Source organism: Amborella trichopoda, chromosome 10 (assembly GCF_054954075.1).
Source record: "Amborella trichopoda isolate Santa Cruz 75 chromosome 10, AtrichopodaSantaCruz75HAP2 v2.0, whole genome shotgun sequence".
Classification (NCBI taxonomy): Eukaryota; Viridiplantae; Streptophyta; class Magnoliopsida; order Amborellales; family Amborellaceae; genus Amborella; species Amborella trichopoda.
This window is the reverse complement of record NC_142345.1, coordinates 44,045,443-44,059,697: the sequence shown is the minus strand read 5'-3', so window position 1 is coordinate 44,059,697 and position 14,255 is coordinate 44,045,443. Positions and strand designations below refer to the sequence as shown.

Below are 14,255 nucleotides of genomic sequence, written 5' to 3'. Positions count from 1 at the left end.
ACAGAAGACATTATAGAAATCTGCATAATACCAGTTCTTACAAAAGAATATTGCTTTGATGTAACAAATCCTGTACAATATGAAAAAATATTCGCGGTTACAACAATCACATAGAATGGCAAATACCCCACACACCATACTTGACCAGGGGAAACTATGAAAGTAGCACTGGTAATCCTTTTCAATAAGTGCCATAAAAAAAAACCAGTGACTTTGAGAAAATACTTCAAAACCTGCACTGGTTTCTTCAAGAACTTCCAAACTAACATGGATTTTGAAAAAGTGAGAGAAACTCACCCTCAATATCCTTTCCTGAAAGTGATTCCAACCCTGTAATCTCTCTCTCTGTCTCACTCACTCATATATTCATGTGCAGTCCTTTTCAAAAAACTAAAGTCATTTCCCTTCTTTTTCTTTCTTTCGGCGGCCATATTTATGTAATCAGTGCTATGTTCATAGTTTCCCCAAAAGAAACATCTGGGTTCCTTTTTTCACACGATCTTCAGAAGCCTTTCCATGCATTCAGCACTTCTTGGAAGACATCAGCAATCAATTCCCTATCAGCTATGAGCATGAAAGCATTGAAATCGTCCCTTATATCGAATATCTTGCCGAAATTCACTAAGTACCTCATACAACTGCTCTTGAGCTTAGGCAGGTGATACAGAGAAGCCTCCTGGAGCCTCTCTAAGACATTCTTCGAGTCTATGTCTTCTAACAAGCTCTCCTGACACGCTTCTTTGAGATCAGCGATATCATACTTATCAGCTGCTCTTAACAAAGCAAGGCGATGAGCGAGAAATTCTTCAGGTTGAATATTGCCATATATATAGTTCAGAAAGGCTTGACAGGCTTCTATGGACATATCTGTGATGTTAACTGTTGAGCTCTCTCTCTCTAAGAGGTTGTGGGCAAACATGCCTTGAAACACAGGGGACCTTCCCGCAAGCACAGCTCGATGAGCTCCGGTGCTTCCATTAGAGGCGTTAATGGTGACATCGGTGTGTAGATCTTCAGAAAGCATTCGGCTTAGGCAGCTCAAAGCCTTGGAGTTGCAGCGGTTTTGAAGTGTATTACCAAAAGACCAGATCGAGGAGGGCTCACCACCCTTTTATGTTTTCATGGCAAAGGTGCATAAACAAAGTATTAGATTTCCCAACTTTGGTAGTTTGGCAAGTAGTAGTTGATAAATTAATAGCAAGCTTGTTGGTTGTATTAGTATGTGCTGAAATGACAATTTTATAGCAAGAATGTTGAATGACACATGAGAAAGATATTGAGAAAAATGATGCGTTTTAGAATGTTATGTTGGAAAAATAAGTTGAACATGAGTATAGTAAAAGAATTTTGAATATGGGTTGCTTTTGTTATAAATTTTAGTGAGTGTTCTTCAATTTCAAAGAACAAGAAATAATTTTCAGTTGTTACTTTTGTAGAAACTGAAGAATAGAATGTGAGGTAAATCATTAATGTTGTGGTAAGAAATCATTATGTAAATGTCATTTAGCTGTTGATGGGTTGATGGAAGGATTATTTGAGTTGCTCTCAAATCCTAGGATAATGGGTACTCACTGGTGCTTCCATGAAAATCATGGAAACATGGCGATAAAGATTGAAATCAATATTGAAAACAGAAGAGCAGAAACCATACGTTTGAAGAAGCGATCTTCAGATCGAAGAACTCCACATCTATTATGATCCTTCCTGTGAAAGTAGTCTCTACAGGCCACACAAAATCCTCACTACTCTTGAGCTGCTTATCACTTATTTCTGCACAAAAATTGCACGAATATCAGACCACACTGCCCTTCTCTATCTTCTCTATCCTCTGAGAGAGAACCCAGCCTTGATACTCATAAAATGAGGCCGCTGATAAAAATTCACTTCCTTCTAGGCAAAGCAAGTAGTACAATATCACTTAACAGCCCACAGTTGTAAGGTTGCTTGTATAATAAAGTAGTCAAACAAAGTAAATAAGCAAGAATCAGCGGGGACCGAATCCATTTACAGAAGGAGCCAGCCCAGTCACCTCCAAAACCCGGCTTTTTATATTTTTTCCTTTTTAGCTTCCCGAGATTTTCTTAGAAATCTTAGTGAACTATAACTTATAAACCATTCTCTTATCGTCTTTTTATTTATTTTTAATATGTTGTGGATAGTTGATTCGAACCCATCTAAATAGGTGATCTGGCGATCCATTTGGAGATTGATGGGTGGATGATCCACCCCGCTGGTCTATTTTTTCAAACTATGCTCTAAACAATTGTGTACTTTGAATGCAATGCTGCTTTTACCACAAGTTACAATAATCCATCAAATAGTTGACGTAGAGGATGAGAACCAGTTTTACCACAATACTCCACTCTTGGAAGGTGTGCTCATATCATTTCAATATTTTAATAGTTTGTACCAGGGAAAAAATAGAAAAAATAAAAACTGTATGGGTCTCAATACAATGTTAAACATATGTCAACATTTGAAAACACTGGGCGTATAAAAACACGGGGTATAAAAAACACGCAGAGATAAGCACATTTTCCTATGCCCCACTACTTCCCCATCCACCTCAAGCGCCCAACTACTTCCCCATCCACCTCAAGCACGAGTATGTATTAGGAAATAAATGTTTTATTTATAGATAATAAGTACATGAACGTAGTTAATAGTTTTAGTATCGCGCCAAAGTACTAGACACCTTCAAAACTTAAGACACAGATGCTGTTGTTCTATAAAACATTGGTGATAAGTAGTGTTTTTATCTCCTGCCTATTAGAGTGCCCCACATGAAAAGTGCTAGCAGAGCGATAATCGTCTCAGGGTTGCTGAAGATAATTTGGTCTCTTAATTTCCTAAGTAGGTCAGTTTGGTTTAAATGAGAAAGCTACCCTCCATCTCCATCTTACAGATTGGGTGTCACATCCCAAAAGCTACATGAAGGAAAAGCTTATGAGTTTTTAACTTTCCATCTCCATCATACAAACTGGGCATCATATCAATGGAATAAAGGCAATTGGATGAAGCTTTTTTATTTATTTATTTATTTATATTTTTTTTTTTTTACAAATATTACCATATGATCATGGAGATGAGAGATTGGGATATTTTACCAAATACTGAAACTAAATTTTTTATTTGAAAAAATTTAAGTGCTGCACTAATATGCAATAAAATGAGAAAGTAGATTTTGGTGAACTGGTCAAGCCATGTGTGACACAAATCCAGTACAACAACTCAAGTTAGTTCAAGTGGACAAACTGAAAAAGGCAATGGGCATGTCCAAAAAGACATGATTGGAAATAAAAAAATACATAGACTTATGGTTTTATTGACGGTCTAGTCTTTAATAAAGTACAATAACGGCTCATGATTCGTGTAGCCGACCCAATTAATTAAAAAAAAGCTAAGATGGTAATGATGATTGAAACAACATGATTGGAAGTAGAAAAATACATAGACTTATGGTCTAGTCTTTCATAAAGTACAACCCATTATTCGTGTAGCCGACCCAATTAACTAAAGAAAAGCTAAGATGATAATGATGACCGAAACAACCCTCCTGGGTAGAGCTTTTAAGTTTCGACTTTCCATTTCCATAATACAAACCGGGTATCACATCAATGAAACAACAAGCAATTGGATAAAGTTTTCCTGCTAATATCACCATATGATCATGGAGATGAGAGATTGGGATATTTTACGGAATACTGAAACAAACCACATTTTCTTTTATTTTTTTATTTTTTTATTTTTTTATTTTTTTATTCTGGTGCTGTAAAACATAACCATTGATTACCTCTTTCAGTGAGCCATTTTTCTCTCCATTTTATTTACCCGACAGGGTAAAAATGTCACATTTGTAGAAGGTGGGGCACTTCCATATATCATTTGGAAAATGATGGTTTGGCACTTGTAGGTATTTATACTGAAGATTAGCAAATTCTGTACAATTATTGCTTAAATGAAAAATAAATGAAAAACATAGTTTGAATAAACAAATATAAATCTTAACCTAAAAATAAATAAATAGAAAGCAAGGTAAATTATTTCAGAAAAAATACCTGGATAAACCAGAGTCCTTCTACTGGTACCGGGACTGAGGACTCTAACCACAAAGGAAGCAATTGGGGCTTGTTCCTTTGATAGCTTTGAAATTTCAGGGAAAAGCTTGATGTATAGTTGCCTATTCCTCTCCACAGTTAAATACCTGCAATAAATATTAACAAACATAAATGACAATTTTTTTTTTTTTTATGTGGATTACTAGAAACATAGGCGGCCAAATCCAAGGCCCTATCCAAAAAAAATACAGTGAATTTACAGTCACCATACACAATAGTATCAGAGCAGTGCTACTGTCACAGATGATCTCCTTTAATGGAAAATAGATAAACAATAAGAATCCACCTCTCAATAAATAAGTTCCTCCTATCCAAAAAAAGCAAGGAAATTAACCAAATAAATATGGAATTTTCAGCCATGGATTCAGTATTACCAGTTCCAGTGCCCAATCTTGAAGGGATCGGACTTCCTGTAAGTGCAAGCAGAGATGTTCTCGATTCTCCATTGAGCAAGACGAGGAGTGGTCTCAACCCTGTAAGCTTGGTGGTTATCGCTCATCCTACTTGAGAAAACAATGGCCGATGTGATTTCATTAACACACTCGAAGATGCCCTCCAAGAGATCAGCTGCTTTCCCCAGCTTTGCTCTGAATCATCGGATTCCGGCCAAAGCTCACCGGAATCCGTTCTAAATGGTATATTTCGTGGTTATAGGGCCAAATTCAAAAAATTTCTGGTCTTTAAATGTAGGAATCACGCTATTATTTACTGGAATCCCCCTTGTAAATGGAGAAATCCTAAATCCTGTGGTTTTCCGGGCAAAATTTGACAGAGTTCTGGCCCTCAAATGGAGAAACCCGGCAAAGGTTGCTGAAGCCCAGCCTGCAAATGGAGAAACCTGGTGGTTTTTGAACCAGAAATCACCCGATTCTGGGCTTGAAAGGAGGGATACAGTGGGTTTTTTTTTTGGGTAATTGGAATACAGTGGTTTTCTCGTCAGAGGTTGTCCTACTCAGCGCTAAGAGAAAATCAGTATTTTCCCGCAAAATTTACCGGAATTTCAGCTCCTGCATAGAGAAATCAGATGCTTTTGTGGCAAAAATAACAGGAATTTGGACTAGCTTCCCGCCAAAGAATACCGGAAACTGCGGTTCTATAACAAAAGTTGCGGAGGCTTCGCGGCTAAATTACATTATTCGGTACGGTGAATGGAGGATTCCGGTGGCTTTCCGGCCATCTGAAACAAATTCAGGCCAATTAAAGCTGAGGAATACAGTGGTTTTCCGGCACGCAACGGGCTCGATATTTATGGCTTCACGTTTAATGAAGAGAGAAACGGAACCGAAGACTTAGAGAGAGAGAGAGAGAGAGAGAGAGAGAGGGAGTGTGTGTATTTTAAGATGCTTTAGAGAGAGAGAGAGTGAGGATGGATTGAGGGAGAGAACTGAACGTTGTTTGTTGGCTTACACTCCACCATACGAGTTCCTTTAACTCCAGGCAATGCTAGAAAATTACCAAATTACCCTTACATTTTTTATTTTTTTTAAAAATAGATAGTATTTGATGATCTTTTCAAGGGTGTGTATAAGGTTACCACCAAGCAAGGTGCATCTTTTAATTTTGTTGAAATATATGCGTAGAAAACCCTACAATGACTTGAAAGTTCATGTTTAATTTTAATTATAAAATTTAAATTAAAAAAATGGTGCAGATTGTGTGGATTTATATATACTTGAAAATCTTGAAAATTGACGGTTCAGGTAACTTGTAAAACGATGCACTATTTTCACAACTTGAAAATTTTCTTTCTTTATACTTATAGATCTCGCAATGGAGATGATCAATTGAACAAAATTTCCAACTTTAGCACACTCTCTTTTATTGATTTTTGAGGTGAGTCTTACTTGTATAGTATAAGAATGTAACCTTTTATAAACTCTTTCCTTTAGGAGTTGGTTTTCATTGGAATGCCCTCGTTCTTGAAAGTTGAACGGGTCTTCGATTCCTTACACCATCATGAGCATGTTGAAAATGGGGATTTCAAAGAAATTCAGCACAAATTTCCTTTCTTTCTCCCTTCAAAGGAAATTGGTGAGATAATATTCTCACCTTTTTGGTAAATGACATTTCTTGGACAAAACTTCCAGCAAATCCAAGTATGTCAAATGTATTGAAATAAGATATAAATACGTCACTAACGAAGAAAATGAAAAACGTATCCAAAATACAGTGAGGGGGGCTCGAACTCACCTGAGTTACTTGGACCAAGCGACCTGCTGCCGGCGCCGGTCCACAACAATCGGGCGCAAATGATCCGGGTTTGATCCAAGTTTTGGAGTCTATCAAAGTCTTAAAGAGATCCAACTAATATTCTTCAAGTCGTATGATACTCTAAAAACAGAAATCCCAAAGTCGATTCGCCCTAAACAATGCCGGAGCTCAGGGCTGATTATGATGTTTAAAACATAAGGTGATTTCATTTTTGACATGTTTGATTGTATATTTTCGGAATGGATGGTTGGGGTTATAACTGTTAATACCAAATTGGATCACTTGGTCTGAATTGTTAGACCATTAATTAATGTCTTGATTAGTCTGGTCCAAAATAAAAATCAAATCCGATCAAAATCTATTAAATTTAGTATTTAAACAATTGTGGTCATTACAACCAACTAAAAGAAATTGGTAATATACTACATATTTTGAAACTATTATTTGTATTTTTTAAATCTAATCCAACAACCTGACATCAAACCAATTTTAACTAAGTCAAATCTCCCAGCTAATTCGATGACTGATCTCAATAACATAGAACTAAGACCTTATCTCCCATGAATTCAATATGGTAAATTGCCATCACAATAAAACATGATAGCCCGTAATTAGAGAGGAAATCCCACGCTAATACATTTAGTTTCTTTTGGTTTTTGGGGTTATGGAGTTATGGTAACACTTGGTCATTTTTTATCCACATTGCCCTAAGTTTCTTCTACGTAGAAAGCTTGAAATGAGTAAATGACACACCCCTGTGAAAATGACTATAATAATTAATATCTTTATGTTAGGAATTAGTAAAAGGCTGTGGTTTAATGATAATGACATTTTAAAATTTAAGAATCTGTCGTTAATGCATTAATTTATTTTTTATATTTTTATTATTATTTTATAGCAATTGTAACATTTTTTATTTTATTTCTTTTGGGAGATCCGCATGCACAAGGAAAGTATCTAGGCGTGGGGCAAGAACGGCTGGAATATAAAGCAAAATTTAGTCACAAGCAATCTGATATTTTTCATTTACTTTAATAATTCAAATTCGATTATTATATTTTGAATATTTTTAAAACCAAGAGGGTGATGTGAGCATTTTGGCGTGACCCTATTTTGGTTACGAGTGTGAGTCAAATTGCAATATCTTTTTGGGCACGATTGGGCAAGGTAGCTCAACTCTCCTCGAGAATTATGGTCAATAATAATGATAATAATAACAATAAAGAATTTTAGTTATGTTTTGGTAGTAGTTGGAATAATATTAATAAAATGTTAATTTGAATGGGGGAGATGTCTACCTACACATTTACGGCAGATTGGATCAGTCTGAAATGATAATTTAAAATAATTAAAAATAAGTAGAATAAATAAAAATAAAATAACAGTTTATGGGGGTGGTGATTTAAAAAGATCTAAAAAAAATTAGATAAATTTAATAAAAAAACTAAAAAAATAATTTCTAGAGAGAACTAGCCTGGGACCCATACCATCCTAAAACCAATTAAGTTCCCGTCAATTCCCCATCGGAAAACCACTTTTAGAACTTTTATTTGAAGTATATACGAGGTGACGAGGTGGTGGGCGTTTCTACCTAATCTCTAAGTAACGTGTATTGATTATAAGCAATTGGAAATATCAATGATGATAACAGCAATTAGGCGTCGTAGTTTTGGCCTTTAGGATTTATCTTAGTATAACTAGTTTTAGTTAATTGGAGTAATGCAAAAGATGTGAGGTGGTACATTTCGTAGCTAATTTCCCGTTTCGTTTTGTTGGATTCATTTATTTGTGACGAGGTATATAGTGTCCGAAATACACATCAAAGGTATTGTAAATTTATATGGGAAAGTTTTCTATGTTCTCCCTACAACATAGAAGTTCTATGTTCCCTTTTATCTAACCCTCCATTTTTTAATGGGGGGTTAAGATTGCCCCAATCACAATGTCACGTCTCTATACTGTTTTGTTTTTAATTTTTTTTCTATAAACTGTTTTGGAACCAAATTTTGGATGTCTATTCCTATATTAAACTCGCATTAATTATTCCTATATTAAACTCGCACTAATGAAAAATATAAAAAAAAATATTTTTCATAAAATAAAATGACCAAAATACCCCTGAAATTTTCAATGCATATTTTGGTCATTATGTTTTATCGAAAAATTATTGTTAATATTTTTCATAGGTGCGCCCCAATGAGAAGATGGGACGTACCAAATTTCATATTCAAACAAATTGTATTAAAAAAACTAAAACTAAAATACTTTGAGACGTCAGATCTAAGATCAAACTGTGAGTGGCTCTCTTGATAAAAACAGAGGGCTGGATGGTAGGGGGAACATAGAACTTCTATGTTGTAGGGGGAACATAGAAAGCTTTTCAATTTATATTCACCTTAGATTTATGAATTTGGAGCTCTCAAACAATACAGTTTGATGATATTTGAAAAATTCAAATGATTTGTGAACAAAAAAATTGAAAAGGTATTATTTTTAATATTTTTTTTAAACTTCATGATTGTGGTGGTTTAGACGTTGGACCTAAATTTTTTTTAATAAAACATTCATCTCCAAGATAAATTTATAATATGCTCGACTCATACTATAAGAGATGCATCCCCCAACACACCTAAACCTGACCATTCAGGAACATATATTTATAGAACTACAATACTGGCTCCGGCTGTTGAGGGCCAAAATCCAAGTTTCATATCCCTTAGACAAATAAACGATATGATACCTGCATCCTAGAATGTGTGGGACACTGATTTCCACCATTAGTGACCGACTACAAATGGTCTAGATGATCCATTAATTTGTCAACCGTTTGCAATTGTCCCTCCAAAAAGTTTCAAATGATCTCCACCATATGTTGGAGGTTCTTGAGGTGGAGATCAAGCTCTACACAGTTGACACTATGATTTCACAGTACCTGATAACTGGAAATAAATGTGAAATCGTTGTTGTGTTGGATTGCCAGCTGCATGAATACCCTTGGTATTTTCTATAGATTTAGGAAATGAAACACAGCTCAAATCACCAAAAAAGATATTTTCTTATCACCAAAAAAGATATTTTCTTTTTAGAACCATGTATTTGCAGGTTTTAAAACAGTACAAATTTGTAATATGTGAAAAACTAACATAATTATATAAAGAAAGAAAAAGTTCAAAATAAATTACCTTTAATATTCGAATTTTGATTTTTTAATTTATATTCATAATCATAGCAGTCGAGACTATAAACCTGTAAAACCTCATCCAAGAAACAGGCCAAATTATACCATGATAATTTGTAGAAACGAAAAGCAATCCACGAAAACAAGAAAGAAGAAACAAACACAAAAGAAAGAGACAACCAACCACAATGCAAAGATATGCGTGGTTCGGCAAACCATGATAATTTGTAGAAACGAAAAGCAATATACGAAAACAAGAAAGAAGAAACAAACACAAAAGAAATCAAAGTTTTTCCTTAACCCTAAAAAGAACCCCATCGTTACAATATATAGAGTCCCGTATAAATTACCAAAATTCCCATGTACTGATAAATACCCATGTATGAATATATATCGAAACTTAGATAGAATCGAAACACCCTTGTACAGATATTCAAAATTTTCCTGTCCTTTTGACTATACATTGACATATCTATTTTTTCAGAATACAAAACATCAATCCTCAATAAGATTTAGTTGTAATGACAACAATGACTGGTTTAGTGATGTCCATGAGATGGGTTCAACAATAATAAAGAAAAGGATGGGACATACAATTGATTAATTAAGTTGTAAAATAGTACTCAATCCCAACTTCCCCCGGTTTATTTCATTCTTTTTCATCTTCATTCTCCCCTACTTTCTTTTCGTTCGCAATAAAACCCTCATTCTTTTTCATCTTCATTCTCCCCTACTTTTTTTTCGTTCGCAATAAAACCCTAAGTGCTTTCTTTTCGTTCGCAACAAAAAAAGAAGAAACTCCCATGATTTTCCTAGAAGCCTTCATGTGATTTGCCTCCGTTTGCTAAAGAAAAACTAAAACCCCAAAAGTTTGCCTTCATGTGATTTGCCTCCGTTTGTTACAGAAAAACTAAAAACCCAAAAGTTCTCTCACAAGCCAAAAAAAAAAAAAAGTGGGTTGAGCCTTATGGTCCATTGTGACCTTGTGGACCATTCTGTTTATTTGATCTGACCGTGAAGGACTATACTATTTACTTATATCACCTGAGCTTTTGTTGTTGGTATCAATCATTGTTTTGCCATTTTTTTCATGATAGAAAAAAATATGATTTGTCTCTAAATCCACCTTTGAAAATGACTTTTGAAAATGGCCGATCTGTACTATCCATAGAGCAGCCACCGAATCGTGTTTCGACTCTCAGATATGTCTTTCTGCCAAGTCGTGTTTCGATTCTTTGATTTGTCTCTCTCCGAGTCGTGTTTCAACTCTTTGATTTGTCCTTATGCCGAATCGTGTTTCGACTCTCGGATTTGTCTCTCTGTCGAGTTGTATTTTGACTCTTTGGATCTTATTGTTCTCAACTTCGAATCTAAGGTCCTACTATGCTTGTTGATCCGCCACTAATTTCTGTTGGCTCTTCCAAGTGCCTCTAGTTTGATGATCGAATTTCTTGATCCTGATTGAAGATCAAGTTTTCCGTTACTGGACCATGTTTAATTATTGAGTTTTCCGTTACTCAATCCTATGGAATGATTGAGGCTTTTGTTACTCAATCTTATAGAATGATTGAGTTTTTCGTTACTCAATCTTATGGGATGAAACTTTTCGTTACTCCATCCTATGTGATGATCGAGTTTTGTTTTGATTCAGTCTATTCTGGAGGCCTCTTGATTTGTTGTTATACAATACTGCTCTGTTCGATATGTCGATGTTTGAAGATCGTTAATTTGCAGCTGCTCATGCTTCTTCTGTTTTTGCTTTGTAAGTAAGGTCTGCCTCAATTGTCGAAACCCAAGTTGCTCTCTCTTCACCCATCTTAAGTTTGAGGAGAGTGTGAATATTATAGAAACCTACATTTATTATGAGTACAATATTTTCTTTCTTTTTATATGTACCCATATTAGGAAGGTGGATCATTACATAGATTAATTCTTTAGTAGTACATAACTTGATAACCCTATAAATTGAGGCACTTATTCACATCTTTGTTATGTTCAATAATACAACTTCTATGAGGGCTTATGGCCCAAATATACAGAAATACGATTTTTTTACAGTGATAATCTCATGTTTTTTAATTTTCTAATGACTATGGCTATGGTGCCCAAAAACTTCTCTTCACCCAGGTTCTCTCACTCGACACACATCTTTACTTATCCTATGACCCTCATGCATGGAGGGGAAGAGGGAGATTCTTGCCTCTCACTTATACCATTTAAAACTTATTTTATTTTCGTAGTTAAGCAGAGAAGGGATATTCTACCCCATAGGATTGAAATTTAAGATATTGTAGCACCCGTCACCCACACCACCGAGCCTGTCCTAACAGAAGAGGTGGGTCAGCTTTGTCTTCAAGGATTTAAAGTCTTGACATCCCTCAACCAAACTGATTACCTCTAACAAATAACTTTTTATTTTGGAAAAGTATCGCTTCCAAATGACGTGGATGCCGTAGGTACACAAGAGCCCTTGTAATGGTTGGTTGAGATTTCATAAGGGGGTACCCAACGGCCACAAACTGATTTAATATTTCGATTTTTTATTTTTTTTTAAATGAAATATTTATCTAAAATTGAGGATGTAGGTTTAATTTTTATAAATAGAACTAGGAAAGTATTTAAAATATGTTAAATAAAAAATAACCAAACTTACATTTATTTTGATCAATATTTTTATTTTTTTATTTAATTCTACTTAGAAAAATGAGGCTAACATCTAAACTTTAGATCAATATCATTTTTAAATAAAAAATAAAATAAAATAAAAACTTCAATTTTAGCCCTTGGATGAGGGTGGTTGAATCTAAACCATTAAAAGGTCCTTGTGCATCTTTTATGTGTTCAGAGCATGTGGACCTTTCGCTACTGTAAGCTTTGTTCTTTCCTCTTAATGGAGAAGAATGAATGGGTGAGAAAATAAGATTGGTAAATGACGCCCAGTACTAAGGAATGAATCATGATTGACCTTCACATTTAGAGTGCAAGTAAACTAATGTTTAGTATGGGACGCATAATTCCTCTTACCACTTTGCTGGATTCATTATTGAAGCTATGAAATGGGCCATACAACAAATTGTAACATAGGACTACAATAATGTTCAAGTGGGAAATATAATATTTCAATGCCTCCATTCAATAGAATATTTTTTTTAATGCTTCTATTCATTCCCATATTATACACACACTCTCTCTCTCTCTCTCCGTATTTTTGTGTTTTTTTTTTTTCCATTGAGTGTTATATGCTATAATTCATTTTATTATTAATATTTGAAAGTGGTACCTCTTGAAACTATGTAACGCGTAGATCAATTTCATGGTAGCTTCTTTGGTGAATTGAAATGTTGATTTCCACAATGAAAGAGTAAGTTAGTGTGCATCATCTGTTTTTATGACATCCTACATAAAGATCATTTCATTCTCATAAAATAACAAACATTTGATACATACCCATTCATTATTCCTTCTTTCAATTTTGTCTGCTATTTACTTGGAGTTCTTAATACCTTCGGACATAAGGTAAATTCGGCAATAAAAATGGTGGAAGTCTGGCAGATCTATGAATATTTGTAACGAACGGCCTAAAAGAAATGTTGCAAGATGGATCGGTTTTAGGGCTTGGATTTTATATTTTCGACCCATATTCATGGAGGTGGAGGTGACGGATTTGTAAAGTTTTTGGCCGAAAACAATTTTCCTGGTGAAGTTTGATTTGCAAATATTGAGTTGACTCGAACTGATTTTCCTGGCGAGATTTGTGCTGTGCATCTATGAAATACTTTACCTCGACATATCCATGTTAATATGCATGAGCATACGATGAAATTGGTTTGTTAGATGATCTTGTTGGAAGATTCATCAGACTGCAGGCCAGTTTCTAACTTCTATAAGACTCTATCCAATTCTTAACGTTGATTTTGTTTCTTCGGCTTCCTCTTTGTTCTCTCAAAGTCCCATTTTTGGGGTTTGTAATAATGTTTATTTATTTAATTTTCCTAATTTAACTGCTTCTGTGAGGTTCTTCCATCTATAATAGAGACCTAATAGATAAGAGTTGTCTTGCATACAAGGGATTAAGCCAAGACTTATTTGTTTGAAGTTCTTTTAGTTTGCTATTTTCAAAATAAAATGACTCTTAGAATTTAACCTTCCTAATTACTTCCAATATTTAACTACGAAATTTTATTTTTAAATAACATGTCCATTGAAATATTTAAAATAGATTTTATTTATGTACCAATTAAAATAAAAAATAGATATATTACCTAATGGTAAAATAAAAAAGGGTGGCTTTCTAGATCAAACAGTCAATGACTCATTTGATCTAAATTGGACTGCTAGATTGGAGGAGAAGTATATATCTTCTATGCAGTAGGGGAAACAATTCCAAAAAGTTTAAATAAGTTGGAGGCCCTAAACAATCAATTTAAGGCAAGGCGCACCATAAAAGTTCACTAAGGGCGTGTATGTTTGTAAGAAAGAAAAATTCAAAAAAGATAGCTTTTCTAATACTGTAGCAGTTTTGCTTTTGGTTGAGGAGGAAAAAGTTCTTTAAAAAAGATAAGGTTCCTAATACTTTCCCTAAAGTTTCCTTTTTCCTTTTAAAATGAGAAAGTTTAAGTTTCCTCAATTCAATTATTTTGATCTCAAGATATATGTACATGAGAAAAGCATAGAATTCAAGTACTGAAAATAGTTTATTTTGTAATATATTATCTAGGCCGTCAATTTTTAAGATTTTTAAATATTAA

General features: G+C 34.4%; 1 protein-coding gene across 1 annotated transcript; it reads right to left on the bottom strand.

The window, feature by feature from the left end:
• Window positions 1–37: 37 nt before the first annotated feature.
• LOC18447489 (BTB/POZ domain-containing protein) lies at window positions 38–5,064 on the bottom strand. Its single transcript, XM_006857586.4, has 4 exons — window positions 4,493–5,064; window positions 4,059–4,204; window positions 1,652–1,770; window positions 38–1,108 (listed from the first exon to the last, which is right to left on the bottom strand). The coding sequence occupies exons 1-4, from the start codon at window positions 4,615–4,617 to the stop codon at window positions 503–505; spliced, it is 996 nt and encodes a 331-aa protein (XP_006857648.1). The 5' UTR covers window positions 4,618–5,064; the 3' UTR covers window positions 38–502.
• Between the last annotated feature and the right edge of the window lie 9,191 nt (window positions 5,065–14,255).